Source organism: Epinephelus fuscoguttatus, linkage group LG15 (assembly GCF_011397635.1).
Source record: "Epinephelus fuscoguttatus linkage group LG15, E.fuscoguttatus.final_Chr_v1".
Taxonomy (NCBI): Eukaryota; Metazoa; Chordata; class Actinopteri; order Perciformes; family Serranidae; genus Epinephelus; species Epinephelus fuscoguttatus.
The window spans coordinates 15,391,026-15,413,905 of record NC_064766.1 but is presented as its reverse complement, the minus strand read 5'-3'; the positions used below and the strand labels follow the sequence as shown (position 1 = coordinate 15,413,905).

General features: G+C 40.5%; 1 protein-coding gene across 1 annotated transcript in view; it reads right to left on the bottom strand.

Annotated features, from left to right (window-relative positions):
* Positions 1 to 22,880, bottom strand: part of st6galnac3 (ST6 (alpha-N-acetyl-neuraminyl-2,3-beta-galactosyl-1,3)-N-acetylgalactosaminide alpha-2,6-sialyltransferase 3) — a 96,466-nt gene that overhangs the window by 58,467 nt on the left and 15,119 nt on the right. Inside the window, exon 2 of the mRNA XM_049598638.1 lies at positions 251 to 445. Within this exon, the coding sequence (XP_049454595.1) occupies positions 251 to 445 (195 nt within the window). The remainder of the gene's footprint in view (positions 1 to 250; positions 446 to 22,880) is intronic.

Sequence of the window (22,880 nt, the reverse complement as noted above, 5' to 3'; positions counted from 1 at the left end):
CCTAGAAAATTCACGTAGTGTATAGAGCAACTTTAAGTTAACCAGTTTAAGCAGACATTATTTGCATTCACAGCAAGAAAGGCAGCAAGATGCTACCCAAAGCAATGGGACTTAATAGCAGCTTATATCAAGTCAAGTCAAACATCTGCATACTCATGACTAAAAATATGACATTGAATGAATAAAGTTGCTGTTTCTGAGTGTGCCTACTCGTCAGTGTTTGTGTGTTTTGTCCACTTGTGTCCCTCACCTCCTGTTTGGGGATGCTGACATAGCCTAGGTGAGGCTTGAAGGCCTTGTACGGCTGCTTGGAGAACATCCAGTGGCTGCTGAACGTCTGTCCGAACACTGGCTGCAGGAGGAAGTAGGGCTTCTCCGAGTAGTTCACCACGACCACGAAGAGCGACACCGCCACAATCAGACTGGTGGCGATCAACGACTTCCTCTGTAGAGAGAGAGGGAGTGAGCTCATGACAAGTCTGAAAAATGCAGCAATGTTGTTCTAAAATTGAACGTTTAATCAAAATTATTTATTGGCAGTAGTTTATTAGCTGGAATTAAAAAGTAAATAAAAAAGTAGAGGCTTTCCAGCTCCATCATAAATCTGCGAGCGGTCACATCAGATAAATACATAACACTGAATATACAATGAGGAGGCAAATATAGTGTATATGAATAAAAAATACTGTATAATAACAATAAATATATCCTATTACAGTAAAATATATACAATATAACAACCAGGCAAGGAAAAGGATGATTGAGGAGCATTTTGTTGCATACGTGGTACATAATATATAATAATGCTAAAATATAACACTCATTTTGCACAAAGCTGTCATGAGATTTGTTCCTAAATGTATCATACATACAGCATTACACTGTATTACACTGTGCTTTTGGGCTTCAAGGAAATATCAACTTGCATCTTTAACTTTTAGCACTGCAGAGCCAAAAGAAGGGAGCAACTTCATCTGACAGTGATGCAAGTCTTTCAGTAAAATTCAACATACCGTAAAACTGTAAAACCAGACACTTGATTTGATTTGATTCTTTTAACTTTGCAATACATCCAAAAGTTTATACATCTCTAACTTAAGTATTTCAGTTTCAATCCTTATCACCAAACTGCAGAAATAACTCAGATTTTTGTACAGTTTCCCTTTGTATTGTAGGAAAAGTGGAAGCAGTCTCCTATCAGCTCTAGATTATGACGCTATAATCCATGGACATGCTGCTGCTTCTACGTTCAAACCCCCAGACTCAGTTTATCATTCTGCCCTCAGATTCATTAACGGAAATCCCTATGACACATACCATTGCATCCTGCTGCATAACTGTTACATGCCCCCCCCCTTTGCTCCTTGATCCTTGATCCTCATCCTGTGTCTGCCTCTTCTCCACCAGGTGTGGCTGCACACTAATCAAGAGTACTTATAAAGAGGGGGAGGGGAATGCAGCTGACGCTCTTTTCCTCACTCTGGCCTGGCAGCAGCAGCAGCAGGAGCTGCTGCAGTGTTTTTTGGTGAGACCTTATGTAGCTTTTTTGGTTTCCTTTATTTTCTCTTTTCTGGTGGGTCCCACATACAGTTTCAAGAGTGAGCTGATTTGTTTTTTTAAATTTTAGAATTAGGCGATTTATTAGTTTATCATTCTGAAATAGAGCAAACCAACAGGCACATAGCAGCATGTAACTGATCAGTTTTAGCTGCACAAATGCACACTGAGTGGTCAAATCTCTCACCATGGCGATGAGAAGCTGTTTGACTGACATATGCAGACTACTTTGTGTTTGGGTATAAATGTACAGACGTAAAGGTAAGAATATATGTTAACTGCGTCAGCATGAAGTATGTTAGTGTGAAAAAGAACATCCTCCTGAGTAAAATCCCTTACAGATAAATAAAGACTCATAAAAGTACATCTTCCCTGAGTCACTTTGATATGGTCTGACCAACAAAACAAAAAGAGCTCTCTTACACTAAGAACACATTTCTCAAGTAGTGAGGCGCCTTAATAACATATAAAAGGAAATAAGTGTTACATTCAATCATTATGTTTTTGATTCAACACAGATGACTCACAGTAACCTCTTCCCATCACTTCATACTTACTGAGTATGAAAAGATCTCTATGAAGTACTCATTCGTCTTCCAAGATAGTCAATTTGCAAAGATTAACACTTAATATCTACTAAATGCCACATCATTTCTACTTTTCTTACTCCTTCTAATGTGACTGGCAAACCATAACTGAGAATAGCTGAGATGGGAAGTAGTTATCACTTTTTCAGCCATGTCGATCCACCACCTTGATCCAGACTAAAATATCTCGACATTTTTTCTTTAAAATTTTTATGTTACCTTGATGAGTCTATTGGGAATCAATTCTTATTTATAATGATGACCTTGCCAAGAGGCAGTGACCGGAGGCAAGTTGATATAAGGCTTTAAAGATCCAGTGTGTGGGATTTAGTTGGATATACTGGAAGGAATAGTGTATATATCTGTATATATATAAGTTGTCATTGTCAAGTGTTTTTGTACCCTTAGAATGAGCTGTCTGTATCTATATATGGAGCATGACTTTGTGTTTTCAAGGATAGTGAAGGCATGAACCAACCTACTGTCCTTGTGACTGGTGAATTCTGATTGCCTTTGTTGGTTAGGTTTAGACAAGAGGAGCGAGACTGGATAGGGTTAGGTTAAGAATGTCGAGGTAAGTCAATCAGGGGCAGAGTAAGGCAGACTATTGCAGGTCTTTTCTACGCTATCCTATAAAATGCAAATTTGCTTACGGAGCGGGTCCTGTTTCATGGAGTCCACCACGTTGTTTCTAAAGTAGCCCTGAATGGACAAACCAAACTCTGGCTCTAAACAGGGTCATTTATGTTTTTGCATCACCATCCTAAAAGTTTCAGTTCTGCAGCCTCACCACTAAATGCCATTAAATTGTAAACACTAGACCTTTAAAACATAGACAAAGCTAAGTAATAAAAACAACATAAGGCGAAATGAAGACATCACAACATATACAACAACAGAGGTCTATACACTGTGTACAAGAGAAGCAAATTCCAAAACAGGTGCAAACCATCTCTTGTAATGAGTTATTAAAAGACGGTAACGCAATGAAGGTGTTGAATTGAAGCATTTCTTGCAACTCGTTCCAGTCTCTCAGAGCAGCAAACTGGAATGAGTGACAGCCCAAGAAGGTGTGGCCTTACAGAATTACCATACATGAATCTATTACTATTGGATTGATTGCCATGAAATCTTTGTACAGACAAATCCCAGGCAAATCGGGCAAATCCCACTGTCTTCGGTGATTCTCTGACTTTTTATATAGTGCCACCAGCAGGTCAACATTTGTGATTCAAAGTGAAATATCTTGAGAACTTAAGGATGGCTTGCCATGAATATTTGCTACAGATATTCATGGTCCCAAGAGAATAAAGTCAGCTGACTTGAGATCCACTGACCTGTCAAGGTTTGTTACTTATTCATCTAAATGTCTCAACACCTCCTTGATGGATTAGCTCAAATAATACAGACATTTATGGTTCCTAGATAATTTAGTCTAACTTTTTTATTTAGCACCATCATAAGGTCATTTTTTAAATTACTTCACTGATTTGGTTTCTGGGCAAATACTTGCAAAACTAATGACATTCCTATTAACATCAGCTGTACTTAATTTTTATGCATATTAAGAGATGGTGAACATGGTTAACTCTATACCTGCTAAACATCAGCATGTTAGCACTGACACTGTCAGCTTGTTACCGTGCTGATGTTAGCATTTGGTTCAAAGTACAGCCTCACAGAGCCACTAGAATGGCTGTAGGTTATTTGTCTTGTTTTATCAGTCAGAGGATTAGAGTGTGACTTAGAGACTGTGCACAAACATTGCAATCTTTGTTCCTATTACAGCATGGCTCCCAAGAAAGCAACAGCTGGGCATCATTGTTTCATACATTGCAAAACAGCAAAAGGTTGGTCTGGAGGTAAGAGGTATTATGGCTTGGCAGAAAGAGCTGAGAGTGATGAATAATGGATAAGAGATGGAGGACGAGGAAAGGTCTCAAAGAGGAGAAGCTATTGGCAGGGCAGAGCTGGAGATCAATGCACAGCAAAGAGAAAGAATCAGACAAAGATGAAAAAAATCTGCGGTGTACTACGACATCTCGGAGCCTGAGGTGATGATAGATTTCGGCAGAGTCAGAGACTTTTTTTATTTATTTCTTTCCCAGGAAGCTTCAATAACGTCCTGCTAATCTAACAGACAACACCGGTGGGAAACTCTGGATTTTTAGGAAGGTGGTGTTTTGCAGATCCTTTGAAGTTATCTGATGGTGAGAAGATTGGATGTGGCGTGCTGTAATGGTGAAGCCCCCACAGCCAAAGTGCCTGCACCACCACGCGCTCTGATCTGCAACATCAAACATCCCAAGGGAGGCGCCGGAGGCTTCGCTGCTCAGAGACGAGATCAAACATGTGAGGGTAGGGGTGTGTGGATGAAAAAAAAATGGTGACCATTTGCTGCCCTGACAAGCCGCATTTTAGCGATTGCATGTATGTTGCATCACGCATCATTTCATGGCATTACCGCCCACCTTTGATCACAAACAGAGGGGTTCCAACTTTGATCTTGTATGAAACAGCACAAAGAGGACAAATAAGAAATGCTCAATATACTTAAGTATTTTGCAAAATAATACACATTGCTTTCCTCAAAGGACAGTCCGTCTATTCTGTGTCATCCCAAAAGAAAAAAAATGGCAGGTCGTTTTCTGAAAATGTTCTGTAATAGCTAGTCATCAGGAGTCCATTATGGAGCATGAAACCATTCCCTCATAAAGCAAAAGGGTTCTTCAGAAGGGGGGGGGGATAAAGAAACAACCCTCGGCTCAGTCTGCAGCGCTGCAACATCCATCTGTTCTCATGAGGACAGAAAATTTCCTTGTCTCCTTCAACCTCAATCTGGCCACAAATCACAGGGGAAATGATGTGTCAAAGTCTGGAGGCGATTGGACGGCTCGGCGTGGGCGTAGCGGGGCGCTGAACCTCCACTAGCTCGAGTGCGAGACTCACGACTCCTCTCCTTGTTCGCTCATCCATCAGGGCGATCATGAGTTGGCCTGTTGAGCTGTTTGACAGAGAGGCTGAAAGGCTTGACATCGAGGAAAGAGTACAGTAGGGGAGTTGGGGAGCACCAGCCAAAATGGGCACCATTAACACCAGCAGTGAGGCAGCAGCACGGCTATAAAATTTCAACATTAAAGCTTTCGGTCAGCACTGAAACATTTTGCATGAGGAATATGACTCTGTATGCAGCTGCAATGACCTTGTTTGCGACCATCAAATCAGACAATGATGGTCATTAACTGCAGTGCCACTTGTGGTTGTAGCTAGAGGATGTTTCATTTAACACATCCCCACTGAAAGCTTTGGGGCTATTTTTAAAGGTGCTAAAACCTACTCTGAGGTGGTATTGATCTCAGTTCACAGACAGACTGCGTGGGATCATTGGGACCCGAGACACGAGAGAGCCATAATCTTCCACCAGGCTCTCCTGCAGTGAGCATGTGTGACCAGATTACATATAGGAGGAAAACTGGCAGAAAGTTATGGAATCATCAGTTGTGCAGAAACTGAGAAATAGCAAGTGGTGGATATACAGTCTCATCATCTTCAGTGTGAGCTGATGTGGTGAACTTGTTAGTTGCTTACATACACATCCATTAGTTACAGAGCAATGCGATCATTCATTTGGAGTTGTGTTTGTGTCAACCTGATGAATGTACGTAAAACCCACATTGTTGCTAAGGTTCTTTCAATCACAACAACAATAGACAGACTTTGATGACATCATGAAGGAGAGGTGTGGACTCAAGTCACATGACATGGACTCGCGTCACAAATTAAATTACTTTAGACTTGATAAAAAAACAAAAAAGACTTGCAACTTGACATTGACTTAAACACCAATTACTCATGACTTCACTTGGACTTGAGCCTTTTCACTTGAAAATACTCGATACCTTTCCCCAAGCCCAGAGATTTAAAAAAAAAAAGCATGCTAGGCTATTTAAAAAGTGTGCTACAAATAAATTATTTTGCATTCATCTCCTGAATCAACTAACATTAACACTATTAATTTCCAACATGTCGACACTTAATTCCCCAGATCCACTTTATTTGAAACAATCTGACAGCATCAATTAAGTGGCAGACGAGGACCATAAAGAACTAACAGTATGTTACCGAGTAACAGTTGGGAAAAATTATACCAAAGATAATTTCATTTGTGTAATAAACTACTCGTGTCAGTAAAAAGTGAAAAGCAGTATGCAAAACATGCAGTTCGAAAATTACAAACGGAGATGACACAACTTCCAATTTGGTTTGACATTTGAAGTTGCATGAAGAATAGTAAGTCGAGGTCAAACTCGAAAATCAACATTTAGGACTCTGGATTTGACTTGAGACTTTTCAGTCTTGACTTGGGACTTGAGTGCAACACGTGAGACTTACTTGGGGTCTTGCAAAACAATGACTTGGTCCCACCTCTGTCATGATGTAAGGTGGAATCACGGGAGTTGTTGTCTTCACAGAGACACATAAAAAGTTTTAACCTTAGGACTTACCTTCAGTTAGTGCCCTGCAGCAACTTCAGCAAACCTTCTGTTGCTGCCATCACACAGGTTAGACCTAGTGCTGCACTGGCCAACAGCCCACTGTAAACCCCTAGATTGGGTTTGTGCTGGCTGAGTTCACGTTGCTACAGCTGAACTATGAGTCTGTGTCCGGAGTTGAGGCCTGCTCTCCTGCTGGCAAAATAGTCTACTTAGTGGGAAGTGAGGCAAAGGGACCATGGGGTGCGCTAGCTAGCTCATCTAATTAAGCCTCTCTCATAGCTTGTCCTATTTGTGGTCTGATATATACAGCCATTGACAGATGACCAAATGACACATGTTTTGAATAAAATTACAGATTTCTCTGGATGTGAACTTTGTTGGAAACATTTGGGATAATGTAAGTACACAACTCAAAAAATATATGATAGGTATAATTGTTTTAGAAATTTGAATATGGTAATGTTACATAATCTTTAAATATTCACTCTCTTTTAGCTGTTTTGGTCTCTGCTAAATTCTGAGGGACTTTTTAGACTGTTATTATGAATGTATCCATTACAGCCACTTTAAGGAACACTTTCAATTTTTACAGTGTGGTAACTTTAACTTAAGTAAACTACCTGGATACTTTTTCTACCACTGGCAATAATATATTCAGTATGAGGAGCTGACTGCTCAGTGTTTGGTATCTACAGGTGAAAATAAATATCTAAAGTTTCTTTATCAATCACTGCAGCATTCCCCCGACTTAACGTACACCGAAAAGGCAATACATTTTCAAATTACAAAATAATAAACAAGAAGTGCCCGACCCACTTGTGTGATGAATGAAAACTTGAAGCACATTAGCTGTTTATTTCCCATACATATTTTGCAATCAAAATTTCACCTCCATCAGGCTCTATCTGGGCATGAAGAGAATACAATTTCCCATAAAGACTAACGCTCCAGCTCAGTAAACAACAGGACCACACTGTACTTCAGTCCAAAAAGCTAATCGCGATGGGTATTGAAATAATGAGAGGCTCAACCTGAAGAAAATGGCTCATGAAAAAACATATCTGGTAGCTATTTTCGAGTGCCTCCTGGGCAATGGGAGAAAAAAAAAAAAAAAAAGAACAGAAAATTACATTTGCAATGCAAAACCGCTACCTCCCTGGCACCTGATTCTTGCCACCACGGTCCAGTGAGCAGTTAAAATCCAATTTCAATTAAGGCGTTTGAGAAAATATTTACAGAGTCTTTCTCTCACTCTTTCTCCTCCTCCTCTCTTTTAAAAACCTTGGTGTTGCTCTCCGGGGGTGTGAGACAGGAGCATAAACAAAGAGCCACTTCTGAGATTGCTAGTGGAGGTCCAGACGCATTACTTAATTCGTGTCATATTTCCAGCAAAGGTCTCGCTTCAAAAGTCATCCAAGTACGAGATAACAAACTATTATTTTCCCAGAGGAGGAGGAGGTCTACCTTTTGCTGCCGGGTAACACGGTCACGCACAAGTTCCCCTCCAAATTTCACCCACAGGAGCTCTGACTGTCACAGGAACTGTGCAAGAGAATTTATACAATTTGTAGATGTTACTGCATATATATTAGGTTTTTAACTATATGATTAATTTCATTCAAGAGCTATTTACACACGTCTTTTGTGTTTTCACTCATCACAGGGGCTCATTTCTGTTTCCCTTCTATTTCAGTTACAAATAGAAGTCCTGCATTCAAATCTTAATTCTAAGTATAAAACATTGGCAAAATGTACTTTCAAGGGACAGAATCAAAAATACATGTTTCTCCTCTTACCTGTCAAGCCATTTATCAGTCTAGGTTGCTCTGGTGTGAATTCTTGAGTACTGTAGAGATGTCTCCCTTCTCTTGAATATAATGGAACTAGATGACACTCAGCTTGTGGTGCTCAAAGTGCCAAGAAATACAGTTTAAAGACTCAACAGCGATGTCTCTTTCCAAAAATCATGACCTGGTTACTAAAGATAATCAACAGATCCTGTTGTGAGCAGTTTCATGTAGGAAATAATTTCTTTCTTCCAAACTACATCTGCTAACCGTATCACCACGCAGAGAGAAGCGCACATCTGCTGCTAGCTCACCTAACACCACCGAGCTAGCTAACATTACAGCTCAGCCGAGGTGGACGCCAATAATGTTTACATCTTTAGCATGAGCATCTCAGCCATGAATTGATGCACTCCTCCCTCTGCGCGGTGATGCGGTTTGCAAGTGTGGTTCCAGAGAAAAAAAAAAGTTCCTACAAGAGAAAGAGACATTGCTTTTTTGGGGCACTTTGTGCACCACAAGCTGAATGCCATCTAGTGCTACTATACTGGAGAGAAGGCAGACGTCTCTACGGCTGATATCTCCAACACTTGGCAACTCACACCAAAACAATCTAGACTGATAAATAGCACTACAGGTGAGAGGAAACAATTGTATTTATGATTTGGGGGTGAACTGTCCCTTTACGTAACATAAGTCAAAGTATTTGCCAATTAGGCCCTTTCATAGTGTTATATACTGCATACCACTTCATAGTCTTGAGCTGTTTAATCTGCATTTCTGTCAATGACTATCCTAAAAATATATTATTCAACCTTCTTTTTTTAATTCAAAGCAGCTGGTTTAAAATAAATATGTCTATGTCTTGAAAAAGTAAGCTAATTAGTGTTGAAACATTCCTACATCACAGGCAGACTGTTTTGACTTTTCATAAGAAAAGTAGGACTCAATAGGACTCAATTCCAAACTAAAATCACTAGTTACAGGGACATTTGTGGGGTTTTTTCATTTTGCATTACGTTCTGGCCATCTGGGGCCATTCTATGTGGAGTTTGCATGTCAGCGTGGGTTTTCTCCTATTTCTCCGGCTTCCTCCCACAGACTAAAGACATGCAGGTTAGGTAATTAGTGGCTCTTAATTGCCCGTTGGTGTGAATGTGAGCTGGATGTTTGTGTGTCTCTTTGACAGTCAGGTGAACTTTCTGGGGTGTACCACACCTTTGCCCAGTGTCAGCTGGGACAGGCTCCAGCCACCCTATCCCCTGTGACCCTGAACAGGATAAGTGGTTGCGGATTATTAATGAATAACAATTTTTAAGATCATCATATGTTCTGTCTGAAAATTAATCTGTAAAATATGCAAAATGAATAGTAACTGCGCATTTCAGATAAATGTAGTGGAGTAACATGCACATATATGTCGTATTTTAGATATTTTGGAAAGTATTTAATATATATAATCCAAAATGTAGTGGATTAGAAGTATAAAGTGCCATAAAAAGGAAATACTCAAAATCTCAGAGCTGTACTTTAGTGCATGTAACGTATTTAATGGTAGTACATGATACATTCCACTACACTCAGTTACGTCTTTCATTATTACACTGCAACAATGAACCGAAGGGAAACTGAACTAATGCAAAATGGTAAGCATGTCTGCATGTTGCATGCAGTCAGAGGGACAGTCGAATGAATAAATGAGCTGCAGTAAAGTTCATCGCTCATCTGGGATGTTTGCAGCCTGCTGGTCCCTGCAGAGCCCAGCAGAGGGGGCAGTCACCTCACACAGCTGTCATGAGGAACCCAGAGGAGACTAGAGGAGCTCCAGCTGCAGCCTCATATCTTAAAGAAAAGGATCTGTGGAGCACCTCTCACTAATGCTCTGAAGAAACCCCCCCGTTTTACTGAGTTACAGTGTGTTAATCTGCCAGATCTCTTCAGCAGGACGTTTATTTAATTTCAAGGGTTCCCAACAACAACAGAGCAGTCACATGCAAATACTGAGAAGTGTTTGCTCTGCAAATACAAACAACCCAGCTCATTTATTTACATTTCACTCTGCAGAGTGTTTGTCACTAGTCTGGTTAGCCAATAACATATTTCTCATAATCCATCATCTCCCACAAAAATCACTTTTGTTGTCAGTTGTTGAATTTGCATATTGGCAGATTCAGACAGCAGCAAGAGGGAGAACATTTTTAACCCAAATAACAACAGGTGAAAACTTCACCAAGCTCTGCATACTGTAACTTCTTCATGACATAATGAATTATTAAACTAAACAGAATGAACCAGAATTACTGAACACTGATGTTCTGTTGTACAGTGGTGTTTTCTTTGTGTATTTAAAATTTGGTTAGTGAACAAGATCACAATATATACTGATATCATAGTACTGTAAATTAATTATACTGTGGTAGACGATTTTAACCTTATCGCCAATTTCACTTGAAGGAAATCGTCAGTATTTTTTGACCTGGACCCTATTTTTGCACATTTCTGTGTCTCAATGACTAATGGGAACAACAATTGGTCCAGTATTGAGAGAGACCACTCCAGCCGCAGCAGCAAAACGGGCAGCAATAAAATCTCAAAAGGTAATTGTGCACCATCAATTTACATCCATTTTAACAGTACTCGTTTTTGCCGACTGATGGGCTCAGATTGTTCTTACGTGTCTGACGACATTACGGAAAGGAGTCCACAGAGAAATTAAGCGTTTCTTCATTACCCTTTGCTGGTCTGTTTGTTATCGTGACCAAATCTCGCTCAAGGAGAAGTCTTGTGCTGAAATCTAATGAGAGATAATATTTTAAAGAGGAAAATCAATGAAAGAGAAGTGTACGGAGGAGTTTGTTGTAATGGGAGTATGGAAAGCGTTACTTTGTGTAGCTAAAAGATTTTCAGCGTCATGGTTGAATAATCAGCTGATTTTGACAATTTGGAAAAGTCCACCACATCCAAGAACAAGACTTGTCCTTGAGCGAGACTTGGTTACACACAATAACAAACAGACAGAATCAGCAAAAGGTGAGGAAAAATGTTTCATTTCTCTGTAGGATCCTTCACGTAATGTTGTCAGACACACATAAAAATAATCTGAGCCTGTCAGCGGCAAAAACAAGCACTTTTATTGGATGTAAATTGACATCTCTTTCGCCACCCTCTCACAATACCGGACCAGTTTCAAAAATTGTTGTCTCCATTTGTCACTAAGGCAGAATGACCTGGGATAATAGGTTAAGTTAAAAAATACCAAAGTTTTCCTTTAACTTCACCAGCCTACCAAATTTGTCCACGATGCTTCATACTTAAGTATGACAAACAAATGAGATCTACTGTAAAGAGCCAAGCTACTCTTTTTAGCAATCTGTTTAGGGATCAATTTCTATGAAAATAAGTGTTCAAACTAGCAACCACAGTGTCTGTAAAGAGGCATAAAATATCCAAAGTAAAGTGCTTGTTTTGTTACACTTTGAGCCTGGAATAAAAAACATAAAATAAAATAAAATATCTGAGAACTGTAGAGGGAAAATCGGCAATTTGGTGGAACTGCTAACAACCCACAGACAACTAGATACTTTTTGTAAGAGGTCACTTTACAATGTGTTCAATCTCACGAGTCTAACAAGTATAGTATTTGTGTAAATGAACTTAGCTATGTTGCACTACAGGGAGTGGGACATTCCTCCCTGTTGTTGCTCTTCTTTCTGTATCCCCTCATTAAAACCATTGCTTAGTGTCGTGCAGATGTTTCCCTTCGTCAGTTCAATGACAAAACATCCTGATGCTGCTGCCCTTGGTGCGTGCTACTTCTGTTGTATCACCCTTATCAGCAGTGACATATGAAAAGAAAATCCTTCAATTCAGGTCAAATGAGCACTAATCTGCTCTGTTGGCATGATACCGCTTCATTATAGTACAGAGCATCACAGAGAAACTTAATCTGGCCTAAAAAAGAATCAGTTTGCTTTTATGTGGTTGAGACTCTGCGGGGGGCAACAATAAGGAGGAAACCCCCTTTTATGCATTAAATTTTCACAGCTATAAACATCAGTACTGCAAAATCCTATCTTAATCAGACAAGTGTGTGTTAATGTGTGTGTGTGTGTGTCCATGTATCTGCACACGTGTACTTGTATGCGTGACTGGAAAGCAGTCAAAACCCATTTGACTAATGCATATCTGATATCAAATGGAACATAATCCCCACAAGTATAAAGGATTAAACACTCTACAATATTCACTTCCCCTTCTGGATCCAGCAAACTTTTGGGACGAGGGGGGAAAAACAAAAAAACAGCACCATATGTTCACAGAAACAGTTTGGTGAGGCTCTATGCTCTGCTGCGTAGGCTGCTGCTCGCTCACTTGAGAAAGTGAAGAATTTGTCAGAGTGAAAAAAGAGAAATCTGCTCTTTGAGAAGCAGAGATGCTGCATATCTGTGTGAGCAGAATGAGTCTACCTGTCAAAAACAAAGCATTTTATGTATGGCTGTGAGTTATCCCACTGCCATAGACTTTCAGCTGTGTGGAGAGACTGACATCACTCTCAATTTCTTCCTCACAGCCCTTAAAAATACTGTTTCTCCCTGGACTGGTGTCTTTGTTTCACTTGATAATAAGTCTCAGGTTGATAACACACATTTAACCCACAAAGCACTGCAGCAGTCATCAGTGTGAGACACTTTTTAATAAATAAATGCCAAACATCTGCTGGCTCCAGCTCCTCAAATGGGAGGATTAGGTTTTGGACTGTTGATCAGACAAAACACAACAACTGAAGATGCTAAATTTGCTCTAGGGAATTACAACAATCAATTGTTGATGACATCTGGTGCTTTGTAGACAAAACCATCAAGAAAATAATCGTCAGATTAATTGGAATAAAAAACAACCATAGTTGCAGCCATTATCCTACTATTTTAAGGCAATATGACATCTGTAGTCAGGAGATAGAGGGTGTCATATATCATACTAGGGATCTTCCAATGCCATTTTTTCTGTCCCAATACAGATCCTGAGGACTGAACTTGTGTACTGGCTGATACTGACTACCTATCCAATACAACTGTGTCAAAGAAAAAAGAAAAAGGGGGCGTCGGTAGCGTGGTGGATAGTGCCAGCGCCCCATGTACAGAGGCGATGCCTCACTGCAGCAGTCGCAGGCTCGACTCCGGCCTGCGACCATCTCTGCATGTCAACCCCCCCACTCACTCTCTCTCTCTCTCTCTCTCTCACCCCGTTTCACTCTGTCCTATCATTAAAGGCAAAAAAGCCTGAAAAAATAATCTGAAAAAAAAAAGGAAAAAAAGAAATTAACAGCCATAAATTACTGATCCTGTATGTATGTGAAATGGAAATCAGTTGTATGGAATGGCTCGGGTTATACTTTTTGTAAAACATGAACAAATATAAACAGAGAATAAATGCCACAGAACGTTCTTTAATCCAGTGTAAAAAGTTGCCAAATTGCTGATGTTGCTGACAGTTCTTCGTCACTGCTCTGAAACAGTAGCTGCCGGTGGCTTCACAGCGAAACTTGCTCCGTAGGTTACTGTCTCAGAGCGGAGAAAGAGTATTGATTTCTGGGAAAACTGCCGTTTTATCCAAGTGTGACACTACTTTTAGGTTTATTAATAAATTATGTGGTATTGGATCGGTGCACAGACTTGGGCACTCATCGATATCTGATCCAGCATTTTAGACAGTATCAGACTCACTGCTGTTACTGATATCTGTACTGGAACAACTCTATATCATACTGACCTCTGTGATTCATTTCGGATTTTGGGGCGACATGATGTGGTCGAATTATAATCATCAAAATATTTTAAACTGTACAAAGGTAACAGGTTTCATCTGAGCAGATGAGACTGTAAACTTTAAACAGTCTTTGTAACAATGTAAAAGTGAATTTATGTTTAAATTTAAGTTTTACATTTTTAATTTGTTTAGTTTGACTTAACACAGAATCTCTGTCCTGTACAAAGGCTGTGTTCTTGCCACAGCGGCCGCGGGTTTGATTTTAACCCACATTCCTATGCTCCATGTCATCCCCACTCCCACTCCCCCTATCAAACTATATCTGTCCTATAAAATAAAGGCACAAAATCCCTAAAAATATCTTTAAAAAAAGACAAAGTGACAGTTAGTTACACACTACAATTAGGGATGTTTTTTACAGTTAATTTTGCTGAAAATTGAGTGCAGTTTAAGTTAAACACTGTCCAAGAAAAAATCTCTATACTATGAGAAATCACACTTCTCAAAAATAAAATCATACTTTAAATGCTGCTGATATGTGACACTTTGCATCGTGCATTATGAACACTACACATTATCCTACAAAACATTAAAACAACTCACTAAATAAAATTAACAAATAACATTTATTTACTGTGTATTCAACTTCCTGACTCAACTCCATTCACAAACACACTCACTCACAGGGTTACTCTCTGAGTGTGCAAGCAAATTTACACATGCATGCATGCACGCACGCACGCGCACACACACACACACACTCATAAGCACACTCACACATCCAGGCTTCTCAGAATATTCCGTGTGCCAAAATAACAAACCAATGTGGACACAATCTGACAGCGCACGTGTTTGTGCTTGTGTGTGAAACAGAGAAAGAGAGAGAGCTGTTGCTGATCAGAGCTGCTGGTTAGTCTCAAATGCTGATCCAAATTCCTCCTGTTTTCCGCTGGGTGTCTTAATAAGCTGATCCAACTAGTATTTCTGGTGCTGAGGGTAGCAACGTTTAATCAACTAGTTGACTATTCTCGCACATCCCTAATTTTAATAATAGTAATGTGTGACTGTAACTCCTTCCAGATTTTCTCTCACTTTTTTCCATGAAAGTTTTTAAAATTTATGTACAGCTGCTTTCTGTATGGTTGTTGAACTTAAAAGTAATAAACTGTAAATCAAACACATAAAATAAATAAATAAATAAATGCAGTGAGATGACAGGGACAGCCTGGCTATAAAGATACAGTATCTGCATGTATCAGACCACCTGCTCCACTCACTTGTCTTTTATGGGCAAACTGAGACTGAATGTGGTTTTTAAAAAAAGCATGTTCACCCTTCTATAATATCTATAACTTCTATTGTCGAGGGTTATATTAAGAGGACGTGAAGCCAGAATGTCTAGCGGCATTCAGCCAATCACAGAAAATGACTTCTGCCGCTCACTTATGACTAGAGCCATTTTAGCTTTATCCTGCTGTAATATCTGAGTTTTTAAGTAGCTGGCTCTTATGGTCACAGATGGCCGACGGGCAGAGGAGACTGCACTGCCGGCCAAGGACGAAGCTACTGTATAGTAATGAATCTGCTGCTCTCCATGCACCACATTCTGGCTGCAGACGCACAGTTTGCGAGAGAACCTTTAGTGCAAAAATAAATGCAATTGTGAAAAGATGCTGCACATCCAATTTTGAATGTCTACGGAGTACTTTACAGCAGAATAGCAATTATTCTCCCTGTCTCTTTGTGTTTGAAGGGCGAAGGCAGGGGGGGATGTGGCTGTTGAGAAAAACATCGACCAGAGAAAATCCATTTCAATTTGCCAAATGCCAACGCAGGATTACTGACATTTAGCAACTGATATTTCCCCTGAAACTCAACGGTATCCCTCCATAACTCCATAATAGAGCCTCATCTCATTGGTAGTGATTACACACAGCATGACTGCTCACAGAGAAATTTGAGTATATATATTACCAGTGCAAACTACAGCGACATCTGAGAATCTGAAAGGATTAGACAGACAGACAGATGCAGTACATCTGCAGTACGAGGCAAACAAACTGCGTTGCCACTTTTCTTCTCCACTTGACTAAACAGACGTCCAGCCTCTGCAGAGATTTTCCTAAAGGTGTTATTTGTTAAAGAAATGTGTCTGACATGGAAACTTTTCCTCAAGGCTGCCACAGACAGAAAGTAGCAATGCTGACTGAATTTTCAAGTGGCTCAGTAATAAAAAGGAATTTGTCCTGTTTGGTGCTTCGCTCTCAGAGGGATGATGACTGAGATAGCTTGAGGTTACAAATGCATTGTTCTAACTGGTGAAGGTTATTTGCGTCTTCTTCGACTACTTAAACTTTTGAGAGATGCTTTTACAACGAAAATACCACTAAGTCTTTTCAGGCGACAGAAGAGGAAGAAGTGGAAGAAGGAAAGGATAAAAAGTATAAAAACATGTCAGACCGGATTAGAGCTGAAACAATAAGTTCACTAATCAATAACTCTTTATTCTGTGATAGTTATTGTGTAGTTTGTTTTGTCCAATCAACAGTCCAAAACCATTTCAAGATGTTACCTAGGGCTTAAGGAAACTGTGGTTTTTTATAGTGTTTTCTGGCATTTCCTAGGCTAAGTGATTGATTAATTAACCAAAAAAAACAAAAACCAGAATTACCACCTGGCAGTTGTGTTTCCTATCTGTAGCCATGACAGTTGACAATGCCTCAAATATGTTGATGTTGCCAAGACATGGATGCTTCACACCCATTTTTAACCCGGCACGCAGAGGATCTTTACAGTTTGACAGTGGACACCCAAGATTAGTGTCACCAATTCAGTATTTGACCAAATGTCTACCCTTATGTTTCTGAGATATGATGCTGAATAATGACAAAAAACATTATGATGTCACAGTGAATTAAGCCTTTGAACTTTTGGATATAAAATGTTGTCATGTCATAATTTTATCCCGTTGGACATTTGTGTGAAATTTTGTCATAGTTAGTGCATGATTTTTTCAGTTACAGCCAAAAACATGTTTATTGAGGTCACAGTGACCCTTGACCACCAAATTCTAATCAGCTAATTTTTGAGTCCAAGTGGATGTTTATGGCAAATTTGAGGAAATTACATCCAGGTGTTTTCAAGATACCGCGTTCATAAGAATGAGACTGACGGACGGACAACCCAAAAACAAAATTCCTCCAGCCAAGGCTGTCACTGGCGCAGAGGCGTAAATATAATTAGCAGATTATCCGATAATGAAACTAATTATTAGTTGCTGTCTACTGAGGGGATACTCAAGCTTTCCATTAAGTTTGGGGACTTGCAAGAGACAGGTTTTAAAGATAAAAATTGAAGCTACAGAGGGTGACACATCCTCACTTTTTCTCCCTTGTATGAGTCAAGCTCCAAAATGTTGGCTCCTACATTTCCAATAATGCAGTGTGATAGTATAGCCCAACCAGTACTGTACTTTTGAAGCAGATATACTGACAACACTGACTGATGCTGCTGAGACTTTTTACAGTGTAAAAATCTATGTTAGTGATGGCTGTACTTATACTGTATACAGATCTATCTGTGGTAAGCCACTTTAAGTCAGTAAATAGGCCTGGATGATTTATTCACATTCTTTAACTCCAAGTCCCACGACTGTAATGCAGGCTGCCTGTTTAAAACTTTAAAGTTGAGCTGAGACAACCTTGATGAAATCACAAGCCTCTCGAGTCACAGAACACATTATTCAACTGTCTTCTTAGGCTGAGTACTTCTGCCCATGTAAGCCTATAAGCTTGGGCGCTATCTATTTTTTCATACCCTCACATTTCATTTGGGTGGATGGTATATGATGGTATTTCTGTAAAAATCAAACAGACATAAAGAATATGAAAGCTGTGATACTGGCGATAGAAGTCATTGTACCATGTACGTTATTGTCTGGCATACCATGTTGTGTTTCTGACAAATAATTAGCCTTTTCAGACAAGTCTTTCTGGGTTTACATACTTAACGGCCCTCAGAATAATGATTAGATGGGAAATAAGTGCCCTTCTTGCTGGAGGAGCCAATGACACTTACTGCCGCAGCAGACGCCAGCACATCAGTGGGCTGAACGAAGATGATGTTGAATATAATCAAGTGGCTAATAAACTCAAGATTACGGTGCATGTGGCAATACTCCCAAACAGGGGCAGAGGCTTTTTTCTTTTTTATTAGTCCTGTGACGTTATCCCTGCCACTCACAAGCCCTTTTTAGATAGGAATTGTGCAAATTTGCAGGAAAGCCCAATCAGTCTTTGTTCAGCATTGGCACTATAAAAACAAAATCAGGGACTGCGGCAAAATGCCGCCTATCTACTTTTGTTTATACATATGGCACCTTTTTCGGGACAACGGGGGGGCGTGAGCAAGTCACAAAATGTGTAGCTCAGCGTGTGAAGTAAACAGTGACGTGGGAGGGAAGCCGCGGCTGGTTAGTCCTTCGGCAATTCTCTCATAAGTCGGTCCGTTCTTCACCGTTACCGTCATCTGGCGGTTAATGGCCTCTTCATTTGCGAGGGCAAGGAGGCTGCACAATTCCTTGTCTCCCCAGTTGCTCATCTTTACAGTGTCTGTCAGGTTCGCGTTTCCCTCTTGCTACTAACTGCTTGCTAATTCCTGCTATCAGCTGTTTCCTGTTTATCCACCGCAGAGTGGCTCGCACATGCGGCGTCATCAACAGCTTCTCCCACAAGTCTTCAACAGCCCCTCCCGTTGCGGAAGGACGCCTCGGGCTGTTTAAACTAAAGGGGTTCTGCCAATATGTCTACCCTACGAGGCGGAAAATTGGGCACCTCAGATCAACTCGTCAATCCGGCTGTGTGTCTCAACGCTTGCAGCTTGCCAGCAAAATCTGGCCTTGTAAAAGGGGCTACAGTCGGCATTTTTCTCAGATCAGCTGCCTGTTTCACGGGTAGAGACTGACCTCTGGTGGCGGGTGTTGTACACTACATTGCCTCAATACAGCATCTCTATATCAGTTTACTAGATAAAGGAAGCATCAGTTTTTTGGACAGTATTAAAAATCATACCTTTGGGATTTCTAAATACCACAGTATACAGTAATACCTTGACATCACCCAAATCTAGCACAACAATCTAATGTCAGTGACATGCTCCTTTAATTGGCACCTATTTTGACACTTGATTAATTGTCATTTTTCAAGCAAAGATGCCAAACGTACTGATTTCAAGTTTCTCCAGTGTGATGATTTTCTGTTTTTTTGTCATATATGTTAAAATGTTGTTGTTGTTGTTTTGCCATGTTTTCATATTTTTTGAACTAAAAGATAAATTAATTAATTACAAAAATAATTGTCTGACTAACTGGTCATGAATATGATTGTTATTTACACCCAATACTGGACTGATGATTAATGGCGATCCCCAATACATCAGCCTTTCGGCGTCTGTCAGGATGTGGTAACATGGCAATCTTTGCCAATCATAAGAAAAGACGGACGCACTCTTATCTTCCTGAGCCGCTGAACAAACAGGATATGTTGGATTGGAAAAAGGATGTGTTGCATTTAAGAAATATTTTGAAGTCTCACTCTGAAAATTCATGGAGTTTTTATTGAGAGAGAGAAAATCTCAACTGAATCCTCTTTGTTCAAACCAGCAGAGATTTCTCAGAGATTTCCAACCACAAAAACATTCTAACAATTTGCCAGCACAGCTTTTTGTTTTTCATTAATCCTCTTTAGATTGTGAAGGTTTTCCGAGAGCTGAACAACAGCATTGTGGAATTTAGTGGAGCGGCTGTTGCACACGATAAACAAACCAACCAGGTGAATTGAAGGCCACCAAACGGCTCCTCTATGCGGCGCGCGCAGGTGTTCATTCTGGAAAACAACAATAAAGTTTGCAGAGTCTATTTTGTTGAAGTCTCTGTGGTGCTGCTGCACTGTGTTGGCAAAACTGAGGGGTGGGAGAGTGTGGCATTCAATGTTTGTGCGAGTAGGTTAAGGATGGGGAGGCGGTAGCCATGTCAGAGTCAACAACAAAAACAAACACAGCAGCAAACACCTGCAGTCGTCAGGGAGATCAATAAGGCACCAAAATACAAATCTGGTCGGACACAACAATCACGAAACCACCCGTGAAACCTCAAACACAACAGTGTGACATGACACACAGCGGTGCAGGTTCCTCACAAAACAACAGCAGTTGCAACATTACCCAGAGTGCACTGTGGCATTTTGAACCACTGCCCATTTTCTTTTCTCATAATGACCACAACAACAGAAAGTTCAAGGGGCACAGGCGAGCATAAAAGCAGACGGGGGATTATATTTCATGAAAAAAAAGGACTTGCACTTTATTTAATGCCCTCACTTAACCGGCAGGCTCTATTTGTGTCTGTCAACCTCTTCAGTTCACGGAGGCAATCAGCCTCCCGGTGCTGGCGCCCGGAGCACTGCCAGGCTTCCACTGGGGATAATAACAGTGGCACTGAAACCTTTTATTAGCTGGCTTGGTCAAGAGCCCTCAGGAAAGGAGCCTATACTATGACCAGACCTGGCTCCCACTGAGCTCAACACTGACACTGCTATAAGAGACAAAGACAGAGAATCAAAGCCAGGATATTTGTCAAGGATATCTGACGCTGTCCGCAAATTCTGCAATAGGATGAAAATAAATCCCAACATGTCGAGGCAATAAATCAAGCTAAAAGAGCCGGTCTGGAGGGAGCGGGCGTGGCACAGTTGGACAACACTAATGCAATTACAGGGATTTTCTGCTTGCTCAGAGGCTCGGTTCAAGGGCGGAGCGCAGAAAGCTCAAGGCGAGCTGCACAGAATCAGCCGTTACTCAGGGTAACAGGCACGCCTGATCATTGCCACCTCACTGTCTGGAAAAAGCTGCTGAGGAGATACACACAGGATAACAGCAGCATGGCTCTGAGGTCAAGGACACTGATGAGGTCCAGCCTGAATCAAACTGAGTTGGACTGATTTGAATTCTTGGATTTTGTGGGGCAAGAATTTATTTGTGAGCAACAGGATTACATAAAACTATGATACTAAATTGATACTCCAAAGACGGATTTTTCTCGCTGCTTCCCACAATCAGCTTAAAGGTCAGGGTCAAGTGCCAAGCAACCACCACTGGAGCTAAATAGGGTTCAGTGTTTGGCTTAACTACACTTCAACAAGGCAAATACTTAAACCACAATCTTCCCACTCAGTCTGACACCTCCTGCTGCCCCTTTTGATTTTGTATGACTTCTTTTTGTGTCACTTGGACAGCACTTCTAAGCCACATCCAAGTCTGCGGAGAGCATAACTCCTTATCAAACACTGCCTCTGCTGATCGCTCTCTTCTGAGCTTTGGCTCGCCCCTGTGCCAATGGGCAGTTGAACCTTGCCAACAGCACACTGTGCAGGGTGGGACTTGCCAAATGTAATCCAGCAATGGTGCAACATGCTCAAATGAGTCCAACTGGCTGGGAGCTGTATGACTCTGTAACTACTTCATGTTAGGAAATTAACACAAACTGAGGACATAAATGCTCCTAAAAGTTGATAGAATTGCCCAGAAATGTGCGATTAAGAGGGCTGAAAGTGTGCCAGGGAAAAAAACAACAACCACAGAATGGAAAACAAGTAAAGCAAGCTGTGCACCAACAAAGTGTCATTTGACTCGATACGGTAGTTTGTTCTATTGAAGCTACAGCTGGTAATTTTTATGACAATAACTTTGGGTCATATTTGCTGAAACTGTCAATATATTCTAAGAAAACTACATGAGACAAATGGTCTGAGAAAAAAAGATCACACCCCTCCTCCTCTTCCTACTGCTACTAATTATATTCACTGGAATTGACCGCACACTGAAAAAAAACAATCAGAGCCAAGGAGTCTTATTACTGCTGTCAATAACGTCAATCACTGCTTGTGAAAACATTTGAAGCGAGAAACAGACAATGCAGTAACAGAATCTTGATTCATATTTCATCAGTGCTGCCTACGTTGACGGTGTGACTGCACACAAGCAGTGATTGACATGATTAACTGCTGCTTGAGAAACTCCTCAGCTCCGATTGGTTGTTTTCGTTCCTGCCGGTAAGGCCATTAGAAATAATACAAGAAAATAAGGCCTTTCCCATTTCCTAATTTGTCCTCAATTCCTCTCCTCAGCTCTCCTCCTCGTGTCTTAGTCTCGCCCACAGGAGATGTGAGTAAAGGGGTCGAGGAAGACACACAAGGAATCAATTTTTGATTCAATTCAATTTTTAATTTCTTGATTTTTTTTGTCCAATCGAGAGTCTGACACCCTCAAAGATTCAGTTTATTTAAAAGGTACACTAAGCGGAATTGTCAATTACTGTTTGTAAACGCGCTCGCCAGCAAAAGTCAAAGTAAAAGCCAACCCCAGATTCATGATGGGCATTTCCACTCACTATATTTGCTTTTATTCTGCGCTTTGTCTCTAGGATGCCTGCTGCTCACGGTCTGGCACCTGGTCGCTACCTTTTTATAAAGCTGTGACCTCACCTGAGCACTGTGGGGGTGCATGCCCATAAATGTCCTGAATACAGAACATAAAAAGATAATAAGAAAATACAGGCAGAGGGCTGATAAATACACCACCACACACTTCTAGTGGGTCATAATTGATGACTGAAAGAGATTACTGCATACATT